The 18,226-nt window shown below is 44.1% G+C and overlaps 1 protein-coding gene across 1 annotated transcript in view; it reads right to left on the bottom strand.

Moving 5' to 3' along the window:
• Positions 1-14,390, bottom strand: part of SLX4IP (SLX4 interacting protein) — a 72,447-nt gene extending 58,057 nt beyond the window's left edge. Inside the window, 3 exon segments of the mRNA XM_082359132.1 lie at positions 5,136-5,256; positions 9,833-9,922; positions 13,954-14,390. Coding sequence (XP_082215258.1) covers positions 5,136-5,256; positions 9,833-9,922; positions 13,954-14,169 — 427 coding nt within the window. The 5' untranslated portion in view covers positions 14,170-14,390.
• Positions 14,391-18,226: the final 3,836 nt, after the last annotated feature.

The raw sequence follows: 18,226 nt of genomic DNA, 5'->3' as shown, positions 1-18,226 counted from the left end.
CCAGTAACACTCAACATTATCAAGGCTGGCTTCCCTGGTGGCGCAGTGGTTGAGAATCTGCCTGCCAATGCAGGGGACATGGGATCGAGCCCTGGTCTGGGAGGATCCCACATGCCGTGGAGCAGCTGGGCCCGTGAGCCACAATTACTGAGCCTGCGCGTCTGGAGCCTGTGCTCCGCAACAAGAGAGGCCGGGATAATGAGAGGCCCGCGCACCGCGATGAAGAGTGGCCCCCACTTGCCACAACTAGAGAAAGCCCTTGCACGGAAACGAAGACCCAACACAGCCATAAATAAATAAATAAAAATTAAAAAAAAAATATTGGCAAGGCTAAGGGGAAAAATATTAATGAGGTAGAGTTGACAGAATCTGAAGCTAAGTCTTTAAAATAGAAACTTTCTTACAACGTTAATTTTTACTAAATCCACTGAAATAACAATGCCAGGTGACTTAAGAAGGCTGAGGCTACTGGCAAATGTCTGTGCTATGCTGTTCACTGACTGAGTTTTTGCCACTACTCTTTGTATTCCTCAATATTACATGATTAAGGAAATGGCTTAAAAGTCATTTATGTTATTTTTTTAATAAAGATAACTCAGAGGATGAAATATATTAATTTTATTAAAGTAATCAGCAAAGTTACCAGCCTGGTGACTTCAGCTCACCCAGCATCAGGTGTTAAGTGTCTATCCCATGATGAAGCACGTTATCATTACTCAGATCTGGAAACGGGAAAGGTAAGAAACTCACGCAAATAAGGAAGATACCCAATTTACACAAAAGCGAAAACCACACACATTCACCCTAGTCACCAAGACAGTAAGAGCAATTCTATCTTCAGGGAACTGAACAGTGAGGAGGAAATAGGCAAGGCCTTCATTACAGTTCGTGGCTCTGAAATTCCTTTTGAAGAAAAAGGCATTTAAAGTAAGACTACGGGAGCAGCCGAGAAGAGGCAGTTTCCATTTTTAGTGATGCTGATAATAAACAGTCTGGGATGGGCGGCATCACTATGTATGTCTGCTTCATCCCTGCGGGTGTGCACGGCCTAGAAGATGATGCACCTCGGCCCTATATGGAAGGCAGCCCTGGGGTAGAGATGGGCAAACAGCGCTCTGACCCTTAGGAAATTAACAGTTTAGTAGGAGGTGAAGCAGAGTTACCAGTTTCTGCTGTTGAATTAAGCAGCGCGGTCATTTGGAGGAAAAAAAAAAAAAAAATAGAGGCTCTGGGGTGGCAACCCCTCAATCTTTACCAACAAAGAATGGGAGAAAGGCAGGTAAACTGATTATAAAACAATTATAATACAATGTGACCAATGTTATAAAAGTGCTATGAGCAAGGAAGACAGGAAATTGAGGAAGACTTTGTAGAAGTAATATTTGAGTTAGGTCTTAAAAGCTGAATACTAGGAGTTTTCCAGACAAAAGAGAAACCTGAAAACGTAAAAGCACAGAGGTATAAAGAAGGCAGGTTTTCAGGAAATAGAAAAGTGAGTAGCAGGAAGGGACAAGGAAGGCGAGGTAAGTTACAGCAGGCCTTGACCTTACTAGGAAGAGGAAAGATGTATCCATGTGTGTAATTAATCACTTGTACAAACATTTATTAAGAACCTACTGCAAACTGGAAAATATGCTCCATGCCGGGGATACCACGGATCATAAAAGAGGCAGAACCTGTCTTCAGGCGACCGGCACATTTGCGGAGAGGTCAACAATCAAATGGTGTGAACCAAAGTGCAGGATGCTCCTGGGCCTGGAAGCAGGGGACCTGTGGACAGGATGCGCTTCCCTGGGGTGTGGACTGTGAGCGGAGAGCTGAAGGTGGCAGAGGGGCAGGGGAGGACCAGCGCTCCAACACGGGCAGAGGCCCCAGGATGAGTGGAAGAATGGGCCTTTGAAAGAGAGGAACTGAGGCTGCTGTGGCTGAAGCACGGAAGAAGGAACAAGGGGCACAAGAGGAGGCTGGAGAGGCAGCCACCCCAGAGATCTTGGCCTTCACACGGGGGCCCTGGGGAAATCCTGAAGGGCTTTCTGCACGAAGATCAGACCTGTGACGTGAAGGGATTACACTAACTCAAGTGTTGACAGCAGGTGGGGCATCGGCCAGAGTGAGCGCAAGGGCGCCAGCGAGCGTGCTGCTGCAGGTGTTTGAGTGTCCAGCTGAGGCGGGACCACGGACTGCTTGGTGGCAGCAGAGAAGAGGACTAGCTCAGGTGGGGACACCGAAAGACATGCTCAGTCAAAGGTTAACTGTTCTCAGAAGCAGAAAGAAGGAAGGTGCTGCTTTCACACCGAGTTGGCTTTCGAAGAGGGAGAGGCGTGAGCAGCACACTGTTGCATCAGCACCCTCCTGCTTTCTCGGGCAATCAACCGCACTGCTTATCTCTGACAGAGAAGCCCGGCATTCGCCCCCACTAGCGGGCATCGGAGGCTCCAGGGGCAGAAAAGGCTTCTCGTTTGTGGTTGTATGTTAAATAAACCAAGTCAGAGGCAAATGACAAACTGAGAAAAATCTCTTGCAACATACATAACACACAGAGCTTGAATATCCTTAAGGAGCTCTTACAATGTATGAACATTAGAGAGAAATATTATAAAGAAATTGAAGGGTGCAAATATCTAGATCATCAAGATGTCCACCGTACCACTGTTTACAACAGTGAAAATATTAGATGTGACCTAAATGTCCCACTGATAAATCAAACTATGGACACAATGGAATTCTATGCAGAAAATTCTATTTTTAGAATTTTAAAAAATTTCTATTTTTAATTCTATTCATTAAAAACACTGATGTGGACCCCGAATGGCCAAAACAATCTTGAAAAACAAGAACAAAGTTGGAAGAGTCACACTTCCTAATTTCAAAACCTACTACAAAGCTATGGTAATCAATACAGTGTGGTATTGGCATAAAGACAGACATATAGACCAATGGAATAGAAGAGAGAGCCCAGAAATAAACTCTCATATTTATGGTCAAATGATTTTTAATAACGGTGCCAAGGCCACTCAATGGGGCAAAGGACAGGCTTTTCAACAAATGGCACTGGGAAAACTGGATATCCACATGTGAAAAAACAAAGTTGGACCCTTAACTTAAACCATATAAAAGATTAACTCAAAATGAATCAAAGACCTAAATGTAAGAGCTAAGTCTATAAAACTCTTAGAAGAAAAAAATAGGGAAAAGCTTCGTGACACTGAATCCAGCAATGATTTGTTGGATATGACATCAACTGGCTACATCAAAATTAAAAATGTTTGTGTCAAAGGACATTGTCAAAGGCTTTGTTTTCTCCATTTCTCTCAGGAGGGAGAAAATATCTGCAAATCATATCTGATAAAAGATTAATATCCAGAATACATAAAGAATTCCTACAACTCAAACAAATAAGCAAACAACCTAATTAAAAAATGGGCCAAGGACATAAACAGACATTTCTCCAAAGATACACAAATAGTTAATAAGCACGTGAAAAGATGGTCAACATCACTAATCATTAAAGAAATGCAAACCCAAACCACAATGTGACACCACTTAAATTTTAAAAATGGTGATGTATGTGTTTCAAAGGACTTTTATATTGTTAGGTGGGAAAAAAATAGATTACAAAATTGTATGTACAGTAAGATCACTTTTCTGTTTAAAAACAAACTTCTTGCCCACGTGAGCCCAAGAAAGGCTTTGGGTTTCATCTTGGGGCCAGAACACCTGTGTTCCCTGCCTGTGAGAGAGGCTGGGAAAGTGAGTATTTAGCTCTTCCCTCAGTCGGAGTGGAGGCCAGGGGAGGGGCCAGTTGAGGATCAGGACTGACTAAGCCACTACCACACTGGAGACAGAGGTCTTGGAACTTTCTCTGCTCCTTTTCCTTCCGTACCAGTTAGAAAGTGACACTAGCCAGGTCTGCTGGAGTACAAAGGATGCAAGCTCCTACGGCTTTTCTCAAGAAGACTTACTTATTACTTAGCAAAATGCCAGCAAGCGTCACCTAATACAATATTGTTTGGACTGAAAATTCTATTTGTCTGAGGCTTTCGGTTTGAATAAACTTAACCTATCTGCCCACTTATCAGTCGTGCCCAAGTAAACAGTGCAGATTAAGTATGCCTTCAAAGGGGAGGACGTGACACCATTCTTTCCCTAAAGAGGTGTTGCATTAGCATAATCTAGTTCACAGCACTACAGTGCGGTCCTCTGAGGATTAACATGGGTTGACTGTATGTGTACTACAAAGAGTGCCGTGAAATGCTAACTTAAAATAAAAAAATTAAGAACACCACAATGACAGAGTGGAGAGAACACTGGGCTGGGGGCTCAGGTTCTGCTACTTGTCTCCCAAGTCCTCCTCCATATTCAACGTATCCCTGAATATGCTAAATATGAATCTGTGCATCAGGCACTGAGCTAAGTGCTGGGGGCAGGGAGAGGAGAAGGGAAGATGCCAGATACACGACATAATCTTTGTCCTCGAGAAGATAACCTTTTATTTGGGCAACCCCCTTAATCTCGCAACCTCAGCTTCTTCACCCATAACTCGAGGATATGACCATTCTCCAAGTGTTATTAGGATAACAGGGTGGATATTTCAACCTCAGGGCCCTTGACATTTTGGGGGATACTGTCTTGCTGCGGGGAGCTGCCCTGGGCACTGTAGGATATTTAGTGGCGTCCCTGGCCTCTACCCACCAGATGCCAGTAGCTCCCCGCCATGGCTATGACAACCCAGACTGTCGCAGACATTTCCAAATGTCCCCTGGGGAAAAGCACCCCCAGGTGAGAACTTCTGAAATAGGGTGACATAAATGAAAGCATTTAGAAAAGCATAAAGCCCCAAATCAAGTCAGTGTTAACGTAAACCCAGTTGTAAGACTAGTCAAAAAAAAAAAAAATCCTTTAAAGAATTTATAGCTTCCTTAGGAATGTTTTATTTTCTATTTTTATGTATTTTGCCTACCATTAAAAGTCCTTCAGGGCTTTCTGGTTAATCTTCTTTACCCAATCAAAGCATCTTCATTAGAACATATTTTTTTAAAATGTATCACTGTACTAACGTGACAGTCAGAGTCAAACATAACTGCCATCTCTACAAAGCAGAAATTTTATCCAAAATCAAAGTACTCCATTCCTACCTTTTAAGGACAAGGGACTGGATCTTGTGAATTCTGTATTTGACGGCCTGTGCTGTTTACGAACTCCTAAGTACTCCTTCACTCTTGAATCAATGGTTTCTTTTAACAGTAAACAGACTTCCTAAAGTAAATCAGAAAATTAGATATAACTTTCTAATTTAATGCAATGCAAAAAAAGTCAATATCATGCATATTTAAAAGCCAAAATCAAACATTTCATTTTGTTTGCTTTTTAAATTAGCTATGAATGAATAAAGGAATCTTATATGTGCTCATGGATAATGCTGCAGATTTAAATTTGCCACTAAGCTTTGCTTGAAACCATGATGTTGGCTTACTCTGTGATATAAGAAATACATTTCATTTCCCTCTGCCTCAGTTTCACATTTCTAAAAGGAAGATAAAAACACTTCAATGTAAAAATCAGGGCGATGAGGTGACAAAATCAGAGAGGTAAAGACTGTTTTCGTGTAAATAGCAACCCGTGGGATTGTGACAAACAGAAGAGAGAAGTCAAACAGAGCCAACTCTGGCTGGAGATGGGAGCCCCAGAGCCAGGCCCACTGGGTGGGGACTGTGGACCGGGAGAAGCTGGGAGCCAAGGCACAGTCAGAGGGAACCCTGACCCCAAACCAGTCAACAGGGGGCAGCCCCCCGTGCTTTCTTATGGGGACACAAGGCACAGTGATACCAGATCTTCCAATTTGTTTAAGAGGAACTAGAGACAGTGATTTTCATACAAAAATTTCCCACTTTTCAAACTTTGTTCAAAAAACTTTTAATACCTAACCACCATAATTCATTAGTTTCTGGGATTTACAAATCTACTGAAAAGGAATAGCACTGAGTGGTGGGTTGAATAGAGAACTGGAAATCAGGAGTCTGATTTTCTTCTCATACTTGTTGATGATACTGTATATGCTTTTGTGAAAACTGTACTATGTTCACGTATTCATGGTAAAAATAATTTAACTTCTTATATTGTTCAAAAGTAGACTGATATTTATTAGGCAACAGAAACACAGGGTTTTAATTCAATGTCAGCATCCCATACGACTAGCAAATTTCTGGAGCTACCGTTTTACGTCGGTGTTATTGATAAAAAGAAAAACAAAACTTTAGAAGTCCAACCACACAGTGGGATGACACTGCCCATTCCAGCTACACTACCAGAAAAATGTTACCTGATGTAGGGAAAGGAAAAAATTGCCCACAAATCTAAATTTCTTAACTGAGATTAAGAACTGATGCGTAAGGATGGGTAATTCTGGTTCAGTTTCCAAGGACTCTGCAGAAGGCTCAAGAGTTTTCAGGTCACCTCAAACCTGTTTCACTGGTTTCTGGCAATGCCATCTCAGGTTGATCTCTTAGAATCTTCATAAATTAAAATGAGGACAGAGCTGTAAGCTGCTTCAAAGGGCAACGAGAGCCAAACTTTTCTTTTGTTGCAAATACGTGTACTCCTCAAACAGTACAGAAAACCCTTGACTTAATTGACAAACATGAGTTTCTTGATAAAATACAAACACTGGTCTCCTCTCTCCTGCTCTCGTTTTGCAGCCCAAAGATGCAGTGCCTTGTGGAATACAGCCATATTCATTTACAGTTAGGGTTTTGGCATTGTTCACGCAACAGAAAGGCAGCCTTGTCTCATACTGTTGTTTTAACAATTAAAGAATTTTGCTTCACATGCAGGGTTCAACGATGACTGAGCTAGAAAATATGTGAAAGACATACATGGAAACAAGGATTGTTAAAATTTGGCCATAAATGCCCTATAAGGCCAGAACTAAAAATAGTATGACAAAAATAAAGCCAAGGCCCATACACACAAACTCTCTCCCTATAGTTACGGGGCTTTCCTTCCATGAGTCAGGTTTGACAAATGGAAGGTAGATAGTGTGCACTGTGGTCGAGATACCCTAGTAACTGACCACACTGCACTTGGCGAAGTGTTCTCTTCAGAACCAGAGCAAGGCGAGAAAAGACAAATTCCCAGCTAAATTGGAGGGGTGGCAAGAAGACCAAGTTCCAATCAAGCAGCAAGAGAGAGATGCGCCCAACATCTCCAGGCTAACGGGTCCATGTGTGCTTCCCCAGGTTTACAAACGGAACAGTTTGAGTTCAACTGTTTGGGTACAAAGACTACTCATGCTGGACTCAAAATAAACACATGTTTAATACATGTAATTAGTTCCTTTTCCTGAAAAGGAACTGGATATTCTTAAGACTTTCACTATGCAAAGCGACTATTAAAATGCAATCAAACTGATTGCTCATGAAATCCCAGTCTTGAGATAATCTAATGATTAAAAAAAGATGAAAGCATTGGGACACTGAACACAGGCTAAAGTCAAATCCTCAACTAGCTTTTCTCCTTTCTTATACACACACACACACACAAATTATCCCAGAGCAATTTTAATGTCAGTGAACACACTTTGAAGGAACAACTTCAAGTAAAAGCCACAAACTATCTACTTTGCTTTGAGAGGAACACTCAGCTTGCTGGCACTGCATCGGAGCTCTGCAGGTCTAATCGTGCTCTGAGCATCTTGCTAAGTCACGCCCTGCTGCCCGGACATAGGTACAAGGTGGAGCAGCACAGTTGCTCGTGGCACCCTGGAAAATTCTAGCCTTACGCTTTGGCTAGGAAGTGAGTCACATACCCACAGATTTATTGTAAAGCCTTCCAAATCAACTGAATCTTGGCAAAATTGACTAAATATCAACAAAAAAGGTCTAAGGCCGTGGTGGCAGAGCTGGGAGAGGATAGAGGAAAATGGAATGGTGGATTCTAGGATGCTGTTAATATAAGTCAAACGTTTTGGGTGGGGTCCCCTGGGGTGCATATTAGTCACTTTGGGGAAATGAATTAACTGTTTTGAATCATAGGGACATGTGTTGAGAAGCCAAAGCTTGGAATGACATGGAGGTGAGCTGTAGAAGGAGATGCTGGCCTATCAAACGTTAAGCCCTGAAGAGTACGATTCACGGCTATTTACCTGAACGAAAATCCCATCATACAGAATCTTGTGCCTTCTTGCTCCAGCTTCAGGCCATGGGGTATCCTTTGCAAAATTAGGACAACAAAGTCCTGATAATATTATTATCTCCTGACTGAAAATGTATCACTTATAAATTTTCTTTTGGGAGATTTCTTTTCTAGTTATCTCCAAAAGCTGACTGAAAACAGTTATCACAGTAAAGGTGTAAAAAAGTGGTATAAAAAAGTACCACTATCACTAGTTTCTTCTCCATATACTACCTTTTAATAAAATATATTTTTATTTTTAGCTCTAAAAAGCTATTGTGACCAACGAATGTCATGGCAGACACCAAATGCTCTAACATTTGGAAAGTTATGTGAAAGTCACGGGCTCACTGTCCCGCTCTCCCGTAAGCAGGGATCTGGAGAAGAGAGCCAAGCACATGATAAGAGCTAGAGGCACCTTCTCACCCTCTGCCACAGCGGCACTTGGGTGGGACCTCGGAAACTGAGAGCCAGGAGTGGCTCAGCCAGGGTCTGGGAGAACCCCTTCATCTGCAGAGGAGGAGGCTGGGGCCCCAGGAGGTCCAACATCGCCACCCTGTCACATGACCACTTCCTTTACTGACTGAGCATCAGCTTAGTGACTGGCCACGGCGAGAGGAGGGCCATGATCAACCATCTCTACACTTTGCCAAAGGATCACACGGTGCAGAAGAGGATTTCAGACAGGTGAGAAAGACCAGCTTTGTGTCAACCCCACACCTGCTCCAGGTGCTCAGTCCATCCTTTACGGCCAGTCAGGATTACAATCCCTGCTTACCTGGAAAAGTCACTTTAACTTCTTCTTTTTTTATACAAAGAACCCTTTCCCCCAGAGAGGTAGGAAATTTCTGCTTTAAATACTAGAATAGCAAAGGGAATAGATAGATGTGTCAGTTTCCGAAGGAACAGCAACAACAAAAAAGCAGGTGTATGTCTGTTGTGGGGAACACAACTGTTTTTCAAGGATTAAATAGCACTCAAGATTTATTGTCCACTAATGAAAATGAAAGCTGGAAAAAGAGCTAATATTCCTTTTAAGAGCAGCTCCTTGAATTTAAAATAGTGAAAAGTTTTAGGGATAGCACAGGGAACTATATTCAGTATCATGTAATAGGACTTCCCTGGTGGTGCAGTGGTTAAGACTCCGCCTGCCAAGCAGGGGACACGGGTTCGATCCCTGGTCCAAGAAGATCCCACATGCCGCGGAGCAACTAAGCCTGTGCGCCACAACTACTGAGCCTGCGCTCTAGAGCCCGTGTGCCGCAACTACTGAAGCCCGAGTGCCACAACTACTGAAGCCCATGCTCCTAGAGCCTGTGCTCTGCAACAAGAGAAGCCACTGCAATGAGAAGCCCGTGCACTGCAACTAAGAGTAGCCCCGGCTTGCCGCAACTAGAGAAAGCCTGCACACAGCAACAAAGACCCAATGCAGCCAAAAAAAAAAAAAAAAAGAATGAATTAATTCCACTACTAATGAAATAAACAAATCCTGAAAGAATTTATTAAAAAAAAATCATGTAATAACCTATAACGGAAAAGAATCTGAAAAATACGTGTGGGTGTGTGTGTGTGTATGTATAACTGAATCACTTTGCTGTACAACTGAAACACCGTAAATCAACTATACTTCAATTTTAAAAAATAGTGAAAAGTTTTCTGGTACCTCTTTCTTCTGTTCAGAAAACCAGCTGGTATCTTTGTTTGAACCTTGCGGAGATATATGAAGATCCACCAGGACAGCAAAATTCCCACACTGAAAGACATTAATGGCAGAGTTAGCTCACGCCCAGCAAACAATGAGAGAAAATCTCACAAATTCCTATGTGGTTGCTCATGATGAAACGGCAACAAAGTTCACTACTGGACAGAAACGTTAATACGGGGCAGGGTAAAACTCATAACCCGATGCTCTTTGCAAGTTTATAATTTATGCTAGGAATGCTAGGGAGAAATTTAATTTTAATCAGGATAGGAAAGACAAAATATCTATCTCTGGGCCGCACCTTCAAGAGGGATGCCCAGAAATCTGGCAGCAGTTGGAAGGCTATTAAACACTGAGAAAAGTTAAATAGGTCAGTACGAGGTAGGCTCCAGAAAAGAATGAGTCCGTGGACGGCCAGGGGAATTCTTTCTTCCAGAGAGGCGAGAACAGACAGAAGTTACTGCATTTTTAGACAGACAAAAGGACTGGCTGGGACCGTACATCTTGGACTAGAACTAGAAGCACGGACAAATGAAAAAGAACCAAAGGGCAGAAGGTAGATGCTGAATGCCAGTTACGAAAACTAAATGAGTTTCATCAAAATATGCTACAAAACTGTACAAAGCCTGTCTCCTTTCTTATTTGATAGGCTAGTGCTGTCTAGCACTTTGGAAAAAATGGAAATCTTCTCTATCTGCACTGTTCAGTAGGGAAGCCAATAGCCTTATGTGGTTACTGGGCACTTGAAATGTGGCTATTGCGACTGAGAAGCTGAACTCTTTATTTTATTTAATTTCAGTCTAATTTAAACAGCCACATGTAGCTAGCAGCTCTGCGGCATGGCTACAGACCCTGTAAAAACGTGTAGCTTCATAAACCCTCATACCGTATGAGTAAAGTAATCTGAGAATATCAAGATAACTGTGGATGAACTAACTTAGAAAAGCACCGTGGGTTGGTTTATGGCCAGCAGGGAAAGTCATTTTTGTACCTCTTTGGCTAAACAATTTTTTTTTTTAATTCTGTGCTATAATTCAGTGGTGAAAAAAAAAATATTCTCAACAAACGGCGTGAGAATACCAGATATAATACGGAAAGAAAATGGAACTCGACACCTACCTCACACTGTACACAGAAATTGATTTGAGATGAATCATACACCTAAACGTAAAAAACCAAATCTATCTTCCCAAACTTGGGGTAGAAAAAGATTTCTTAGACAGGATCCAGAAAGCACTAATTTTAAAAGAGAAAAATCAGCACGCTGGACTTGATCAAAATTAAAAACTTCTGCTCATCAAAAGACACCATTAATAAAATGGATATGGATGCCATAGACTGGGAGAAAATATTCATAAATGCACATGTCTGACATAAAGGACTGGTGTCCAAAATATGTAAAAAATACTTCTACAAATTGACGTTAAAAAACAAAACAACACAAGCTTGAACAGACACTTCACAATTAAGATAAACAACTGGTGAATAGGCACGTGAAAAAAAGTGTACAACATCATGGCTTATCAAGCAAATACAAATTAACACTGCCAAGAGATACAACTACACACCTACCACAACGACTGCAGTGAAAAAGACTGACACACACCAAATGTTGGTAAGGATGGGGAGTGACCCAAACTCACACACTGCTAGTGGCAATGGAAAATAGTTCAACCACCCTGGCAAATGTTTGTCAGTTTCCTATAGTTAAACACATATTTATTTTACCAGCTGAGCCAGCAGTTCCACCTCAGGTATTTACCTGCGAGAGATGAAACATATGTGCACACAAAGAAATGTACACAAATGTGTGTGGATGTTTTATTTGCAAGAATCGAAATGGAAGACAACCCGAAAGTCTCTCACCAGGAGAACAAACAAATTGTGGTATATTCATGCAGTGGAACCCTCCTCACCAAACTACTGATCCGCTCAACATGGACTAAGACCAATAACATTGCACTGAGCAAAGCCAGGCTAAAATACATACTGCATGATTCCGTTTATATAAAGTTCTAGAAAAGCAAAATTAAATCTATGGTCAAAGAAATCAGCACAGTGATTGCTTAGGGAGAAATTGACTGGGGAACGTTCTATGTCTTGTTAAACAATTAAGATCAGTTCGTTTCCCTGTATATACGTTACATATCAATAATAAACGATTTTTTAAATACTGTGTAAAAATATACTCATATTTGTTGACAGATATTTAAAATGTAAGTATTATGTCCTTGAAAATGTGTGGGTATTTTGGGGGAGAACAAAGTGAACTTCCCTGGGTAATAAATCATAAAGTATAATGAAAAATGGTCTCCTACAATGTCAAACACTGCAATGTCACCCACAGAACTACAGTTTAGTGAGCTGCAACCAGCATTTTATTTTAAGGAAAGAGAAATGGGATAAAAAAAAAATCAATGTGTCACATGGTAAAGTTAAGTCTTGTTTTGTGAAACTTAGGTATGAGTGTACTGAATTATGATATAAAGGCTATTTCTCACTGTGGGTTGTGGTCAAGAATGTTTGAAAACCATATTCAAATACACTGTTATTTTAAAAGTTTCTTCCATGTTGATTATCGATTTAACCTTTAAGGAGTATGCTGCCACCAGGTGGAGGTCTCATGTCACAACTACAGGATCTTAGCCAGGGATTATTAACCTTTCATGTGCCATGGACCTCTTTGTTCAGTTGTGAAGCTGATGAAACCTGTGCATAATGTTTTTAAATGCATGGAGACACAATTCATAGGAGTAAAAAGAAAGCCAATTATACTGAAGTACAGTTACCCACATTAAAAAAAAATTTGTAATATAGTAATGGATGTACTTCAGTAAGGCATTGGATCTTGTCACACAGTGGTGGATCTAAGAACTACTATAAATCCAAAGTAGTGATAAGGATAAATGACATTTTCAGATATCTGCCACAATTATAATGCAATATGAAAAGAGCTGTGATTTCTAATGGTAACAAACATTGCTAATACTACTGTGTTCTAAATACTTCATTCATAATAAAAACAAAATTTATTAGAACTTGGTCAAAGTAAAGATGCAACTTTTTTCCCATCCAAGTTCACTGACCCTCTGAATTCTCTCACGGGCCTGTTGAGGCTCCAGGGATCCCAGAAAAAGAGCCCCTCCAAAGAGGTGAGACATGCCTCATGCACATTCTACCGGGTTTCCTGTGGGTGTTCAACCCTGACTGTTCAGTCAAACCAAGTTCTCTGCTACCCCTTTGTCATGAGCAAAGATGATTTTATAAATTAAAAAAAAATAGTGACGTTTGAACAACCTGAACTGATACTATGGAATAGTATCCTTCTAAAAAATTGAATAGTAAGGTCCAATTTGGTATTTTTTCGTCATTTTAGCTCTGATCACAAAGAAGCTAGTCTGTTTGATTATAAGAAGACTGATTAGAATGTCTTTTTTTTTTTTTTTTTTTTTTTTAAAATAAATCATTGAATCTCACTCTGGTGCTCAAACCTTCCCGGGCTTCCTGCCAGACTCCCCGCTCCCCAGCGGGGCTCTCCCTCTGCAGCCAGCCTTCTGAGTTTTCCAGCAGGAGCTCTCTCCAGCTCCCACAGTAATCAGAGATATTTTGCCTTTCTGAAGTTCCCTGCTCTCAAAGCTTTGCTTCTTTTCTCCCATGAGTAAACAGAAGTGAAAAAAAAAAAAAAGAAAACGAAAAAGAACACCACCCCTGACTGCTGCTGGCAGCACAGCCCCGGCCCCTCCTGCCCCTTAATTAGGGGCCGTTTCTTCTCTGCTCTTCCAGGCAGAGCAGCACAGTCAGCAGCACTGGGCTCTCAGGCCAGAGCTGCTCACGCTACACAGGCCACGTTACCTCCCTCACAGCCCAGCAGCTACGAGAGGAAGCTCTGCATCCCACGCCTGGGCTGGGAACCAACCGGCTGGGGGCCGGTCCGGCTTCCTCCCCCTCCACCCAGAGGTTTCGGCCAAAAACCTGGGAGTCACCCCTAACTCCTCCCTTCCCTCACCCTCAGTCACCACGCCTGGTAGATTTGGCTTCTTCAAGAGCTAAACACACCCCGCCTCTCTGGCTCCCCAGCTCACGTCATCCCCCACTTGGAACATCAGGGCCACTTCTCGGAGTCCTGGATGAACTCCCCAGCCTCCACCAGAGCCACGCCTGCCGCAGACGGGATGCCGAGGCTCCAAGTCTCTGATGAGGCCCGCTCCCCACTGTCTCCCGCTGCTCCTGGGCACATGCTCTTTGCCCTTTGCTGCCAGAGCACTCGATGCTCCCGTGTTCAGTGGGCTCTCACGCATCCTCAAACCCTCGCAGGAGTGCGGCCATCCCCATGGAGCTTTTCTGAACAGTTCGCCACTCCCTCCTCCGGATCAGCAATGCTTCCCGTGCTTATTTCTGCATTCAGTGGCTGGTCCATGTAGGGGCCTCCCCTGCCAGACTGTCAGCTCCTCAGTGGAGACAGGATCCACACCTCAGTCCCTCTGCATCCCAGGGATCAGCACAGTGCCAGCTCACAGTAGATGCTTAATATTTAGTGGAAGGAAGGGAGGGACGAAGGGAGGGAGGGAGGGAGGGAAGGAGGGAGGGAGGGAGGAAGGAAGGGAGGGAGGGAGGGAGGGAGGAAGGAAGGATGGAAGGAAGGAAGGGAGGGAGGGAGGAAGGAAGGGGGGGGCAATCACAGCCTTATCTGCAAACTGGGGGCTCCGAGCCCACTCTGGGGACAAGGTCACTCTGACTGAGCCCAGGACACTGATGTGTCATATAACAACTTTCTCCCTCCTTATTCTGGAGCGGCGACAACTATGTCATCACCAGTGACAACCACTCATTTTCCATATTTTGGAAAAAGGGAATTCAAGGATCCTAGGATTACCTCACCCCAAACTCACTGCCAACCAAGCATGTTGGTGATTTTTCCTATTTCTTTCCTAAGAATTCCAAAGCCGAAACTTAACTGTTACCAAGTCTTCAGGGGTGGGAGATCTTGTCCTCTAATTGTACATTAAGTGTAAAATAAAGGTGAAACCGCTAACATTTCTCATACGTGTAGCTCTCTCAGATGCAGGTTCAAAACTCTTGAGTTATGTGGAAGGTTCTCCACATTCTCTCATTCGTTCGTTCATTCATTTATTCATTCCCCACTGAGTTTCACAGGAGCCCTGGGCCAGAGCCGGTGCGGGGGCGAGTATCAGAGAACTGCAGGCAGTGTGACCACAGTGCACACCCAAGGGATCTGAGTGTCAGCTCTCCCTGAGGGAGGCCAGGGAGGGGGCTGTGATGCGGCAGCTGAGTTCTGAGGAACAGGGTGGCAAGTGGTCGAGAGAGAGGCCCGAGGAAGGAGCTCGGTATATGCCCTGAGGATGGTGGAGTCTGACGACACGGAAACAGGGCAGGAGGGCTCAGAGCACAGAGGAGCCCCGGATGGGCTGAGGGGCCACGGAGACTGCAGGCTGGAGGGTGGAAATGACCCGAGCCAGGCATCCAGGTTTAAAGCCACCACAAGAGCCCAAACAAGAGGCAGCAGAAGGTGATCCTGAGGTGGGGAGGAAGGAGCAGATTCGAGGGATACTCAGAAGACAGAGTCAAGAGCATGCGGTTGGGTATGGAGGGGGAGGGGCAAGGGTGACCCCAGGGCCCACGGGCAGCTTCCCCCGTGCCCCGGGGCTGCCCACAGGCAGCTCCTCCATATGCGTCTGTCGCACTGTCACTGGCCTTGTACACCCACCTATTATTAAAGATTTAAGGCAGCCTGGATTAACACGGCAAAGATTTAAAATGAGGGAATAAGTAAGAAAAACAAGGGTAAAAAGATAAAAGGAAGCCAGTGCTAGGTCTCACAGGTCTGTACAAAAGCCCCACCATGTCCTAAGTCTCTGCAAGAGTCTGCTCTCAGTTTGCTAGTTACCAATGTGAAAAACAAGAGGCCAGAGGCCGTAAGATGAGAACAAATCGGTGCTGAGGATAACTCAATCAATCCTGATACTCAATCTAGAAAGACGTTTCTCCTGAATATCTTCATGAAAAAACATGGCAATTATCCTCCTGGAGCAACAACTTTACTCAAAGGCTCTAGCAAAATATTAAATACTTTCATATCCAAACGAACCGCATATAGGTTGTAGCACAAAATTTAAAAGTCCCATGATTTTGCAAGAAAGAGCACAGTTTAAAATACTGACTTTAATTCACAGAATTCAAGTTAATCCTCGCCACTAAGCTGTGAAGGAGCACGACTATTACTCACATTTTATAGGTAAGGCAGCGGAGTCAGAGACGGTAAAGGCCAAGTCCAAGATTACGCAGGCAGCGAAGGACAGACCCAGGAATCAAATCCTAATCTTTTACCCCTCAAAGCCGACTTGTGTGCACTACTTGGAAGAAATATCCCCCCTGTGCAAGGCCCCTCGGGACTCATTTCCTGACCCCACGTGGAGGCACGTTTAAGGCTGCCTGGCCTGGAACCCCCTCCACTCTACTTGGGAACTGGCCTCCTGTCCCCTCTAAGGTGAGTGATGGCAGCTGCGCGGGCCCACCCCATCGGTGCCTGGTGATGGAACCAAGGATTCTGAACGGGGTCCCGCAGCTTCCTTCCCTGGGCTGAAGCGAGGCCCCGAGGGCTCAGATCCTAAAGCTGCCACTGGGGTAGGTACCCTGCTGGAGCAAGAGTGCAGCGTGGAGGTGAAAGCCCCACTGCAGAGAGAGTGGGGCAAGAGGGCTGTGGGGAGAAGGAAGGAGGAGAAGGGTGACACGTCACGCCAAAGGTGGGGTCGGGTGGCAGGGCAGGAAAAGAGGTCTCCTGACATGAACAGCCCCATCCAGGGCTGAAGAAAAGTCAATGTAAATATTTGGTCAATTTCACCCCCCACCCCACCCCATTTCACCGCCCCCCACCCCATTTCACCCCTGTTCTTCATTAAAATCCCAAGAAATCCAAGCTTGGAGTTTACATTCGAGAAAAGAAACCAGCATACCTTTAGGACGGCATATGCCATAAACACGCAGACAGTTAGGTCAGGGGACAGGAGAATAAACAGTTGTACTATCGGAATACAGGACACCCTTCATCTAATTGCAAAAACTTCCAAAGGGGAAATAAGTTGGCAATCACAACAGTTAAGATTTGCTGAGCACTTACTGTGTGCCAGGCCCTGCATCAAGCCCTCTCAGTGCATTATTGCATTTACTGTGCCCCGGAGAGGCACAAACTATTATCACTCATCATTCTGGAGACACTGAGAAGCTTAAGAGCTCTCCCTCTCTCTCATCAAAGATCCCTAGTGATCATGGCTGGGTTTTGTTTGGTGTGGTGCCTGCCAACCTGGCAATACTCGTCAGGACAGGTAGGAGGAACACTCTATATTCTTAGTCACAGAATGAGACACAGCCTGAAGTCGAGAGCACAGCACACAGAGAGGGCCCGGAGAAAGCCTTCTGCTGACAAATAGGAGAATGGCCTAGCACAGGGAGTCCAAGGCCGCAATCTCTTCTGGTGACACCCCAGTTTAGGAGGGGTGTCCCACCTCCCCTGTCTGGGTGTCAGTTTCCCTCTTTGTAAAATGACACAACTAGGTCTCCTTCAAGGTGCCTTATGCTCTAAGATCCCATCTCTTAGGGTTCTGATTTGCAACCATTTGCCTGGACTCCATTGGCCCACGTCATGTCTGCCCTCCTGTAAAGGTTCTGAAAGAGCCACCCTCAGTCTGGCACCTGGTACCATCCTGCATTGGTTCACAATGGGCCCTGCAAGCACAGCAGGCAAGTCCACCGTCGTTTTGGAGTAGACAACAGGAGAGCACGTGTCCTGCTGGGCTGACCTCTGTGGGCAGGATTTAGTCTTGGCAACCAATGACAGAAAATACCAGTCTCATGGCTAAAAATCACGGTGTAAACCACAGGAAATGCAGAAAGCTCAGTGGAGTTGGCTGAGGCAAAAATCTTAGCAACCAGCGAGCTCTTCCCCCCAGAGCACTCTCCGACCAGATGCAGGCGAGACTGAGCTCTTCTCTGCCGCCACAGCATTTTATTTATGCTCCTGTCGTGGGACTCCTTACAGGCTGTCCGCACAGGACTGCATGCTTCCTGGCTGCCGAGGGCTGCTTGCGAGAAGGAGCTGCTTCCCGTTACCTTTGGGTTGTCAGTGCCTAGTACTGGGCCTGGCACAGAGATGGCCAGGAAGAGTGTTCAATAAGTGAAAATAATACATCAGTGATGAAAATTACTTAAGTGTCTGCCCTGTTCTCTCTCTAGGAGGGATTACCACCCTCTCACCTGCAACTTGTCCTCAGAACAGAATCGAGCTCATGGTTTACAACTAAGGTTGCCTCATACATGCACAGAACACTATCACCCGGGAAA

The sequence above is a fragment of the Balaenoptera borealis genome (assembly GCF_965194805.1).
Source record: "Balaenoptera borealis genome assembly, chromosome: 16".
NCBI classification, from domain to species: domain Eukaryota; kingdom Metazoa; phylum Chordata; class Mammalia; order Artiodactyla; family Balaenopteridae; genus Balaenoptera; species Balaenoptera borealis.
Note: the sequence above shows the minus strand (reverse complement) of the source record. Positions and strands in the feature narration are given on the sequence as shown.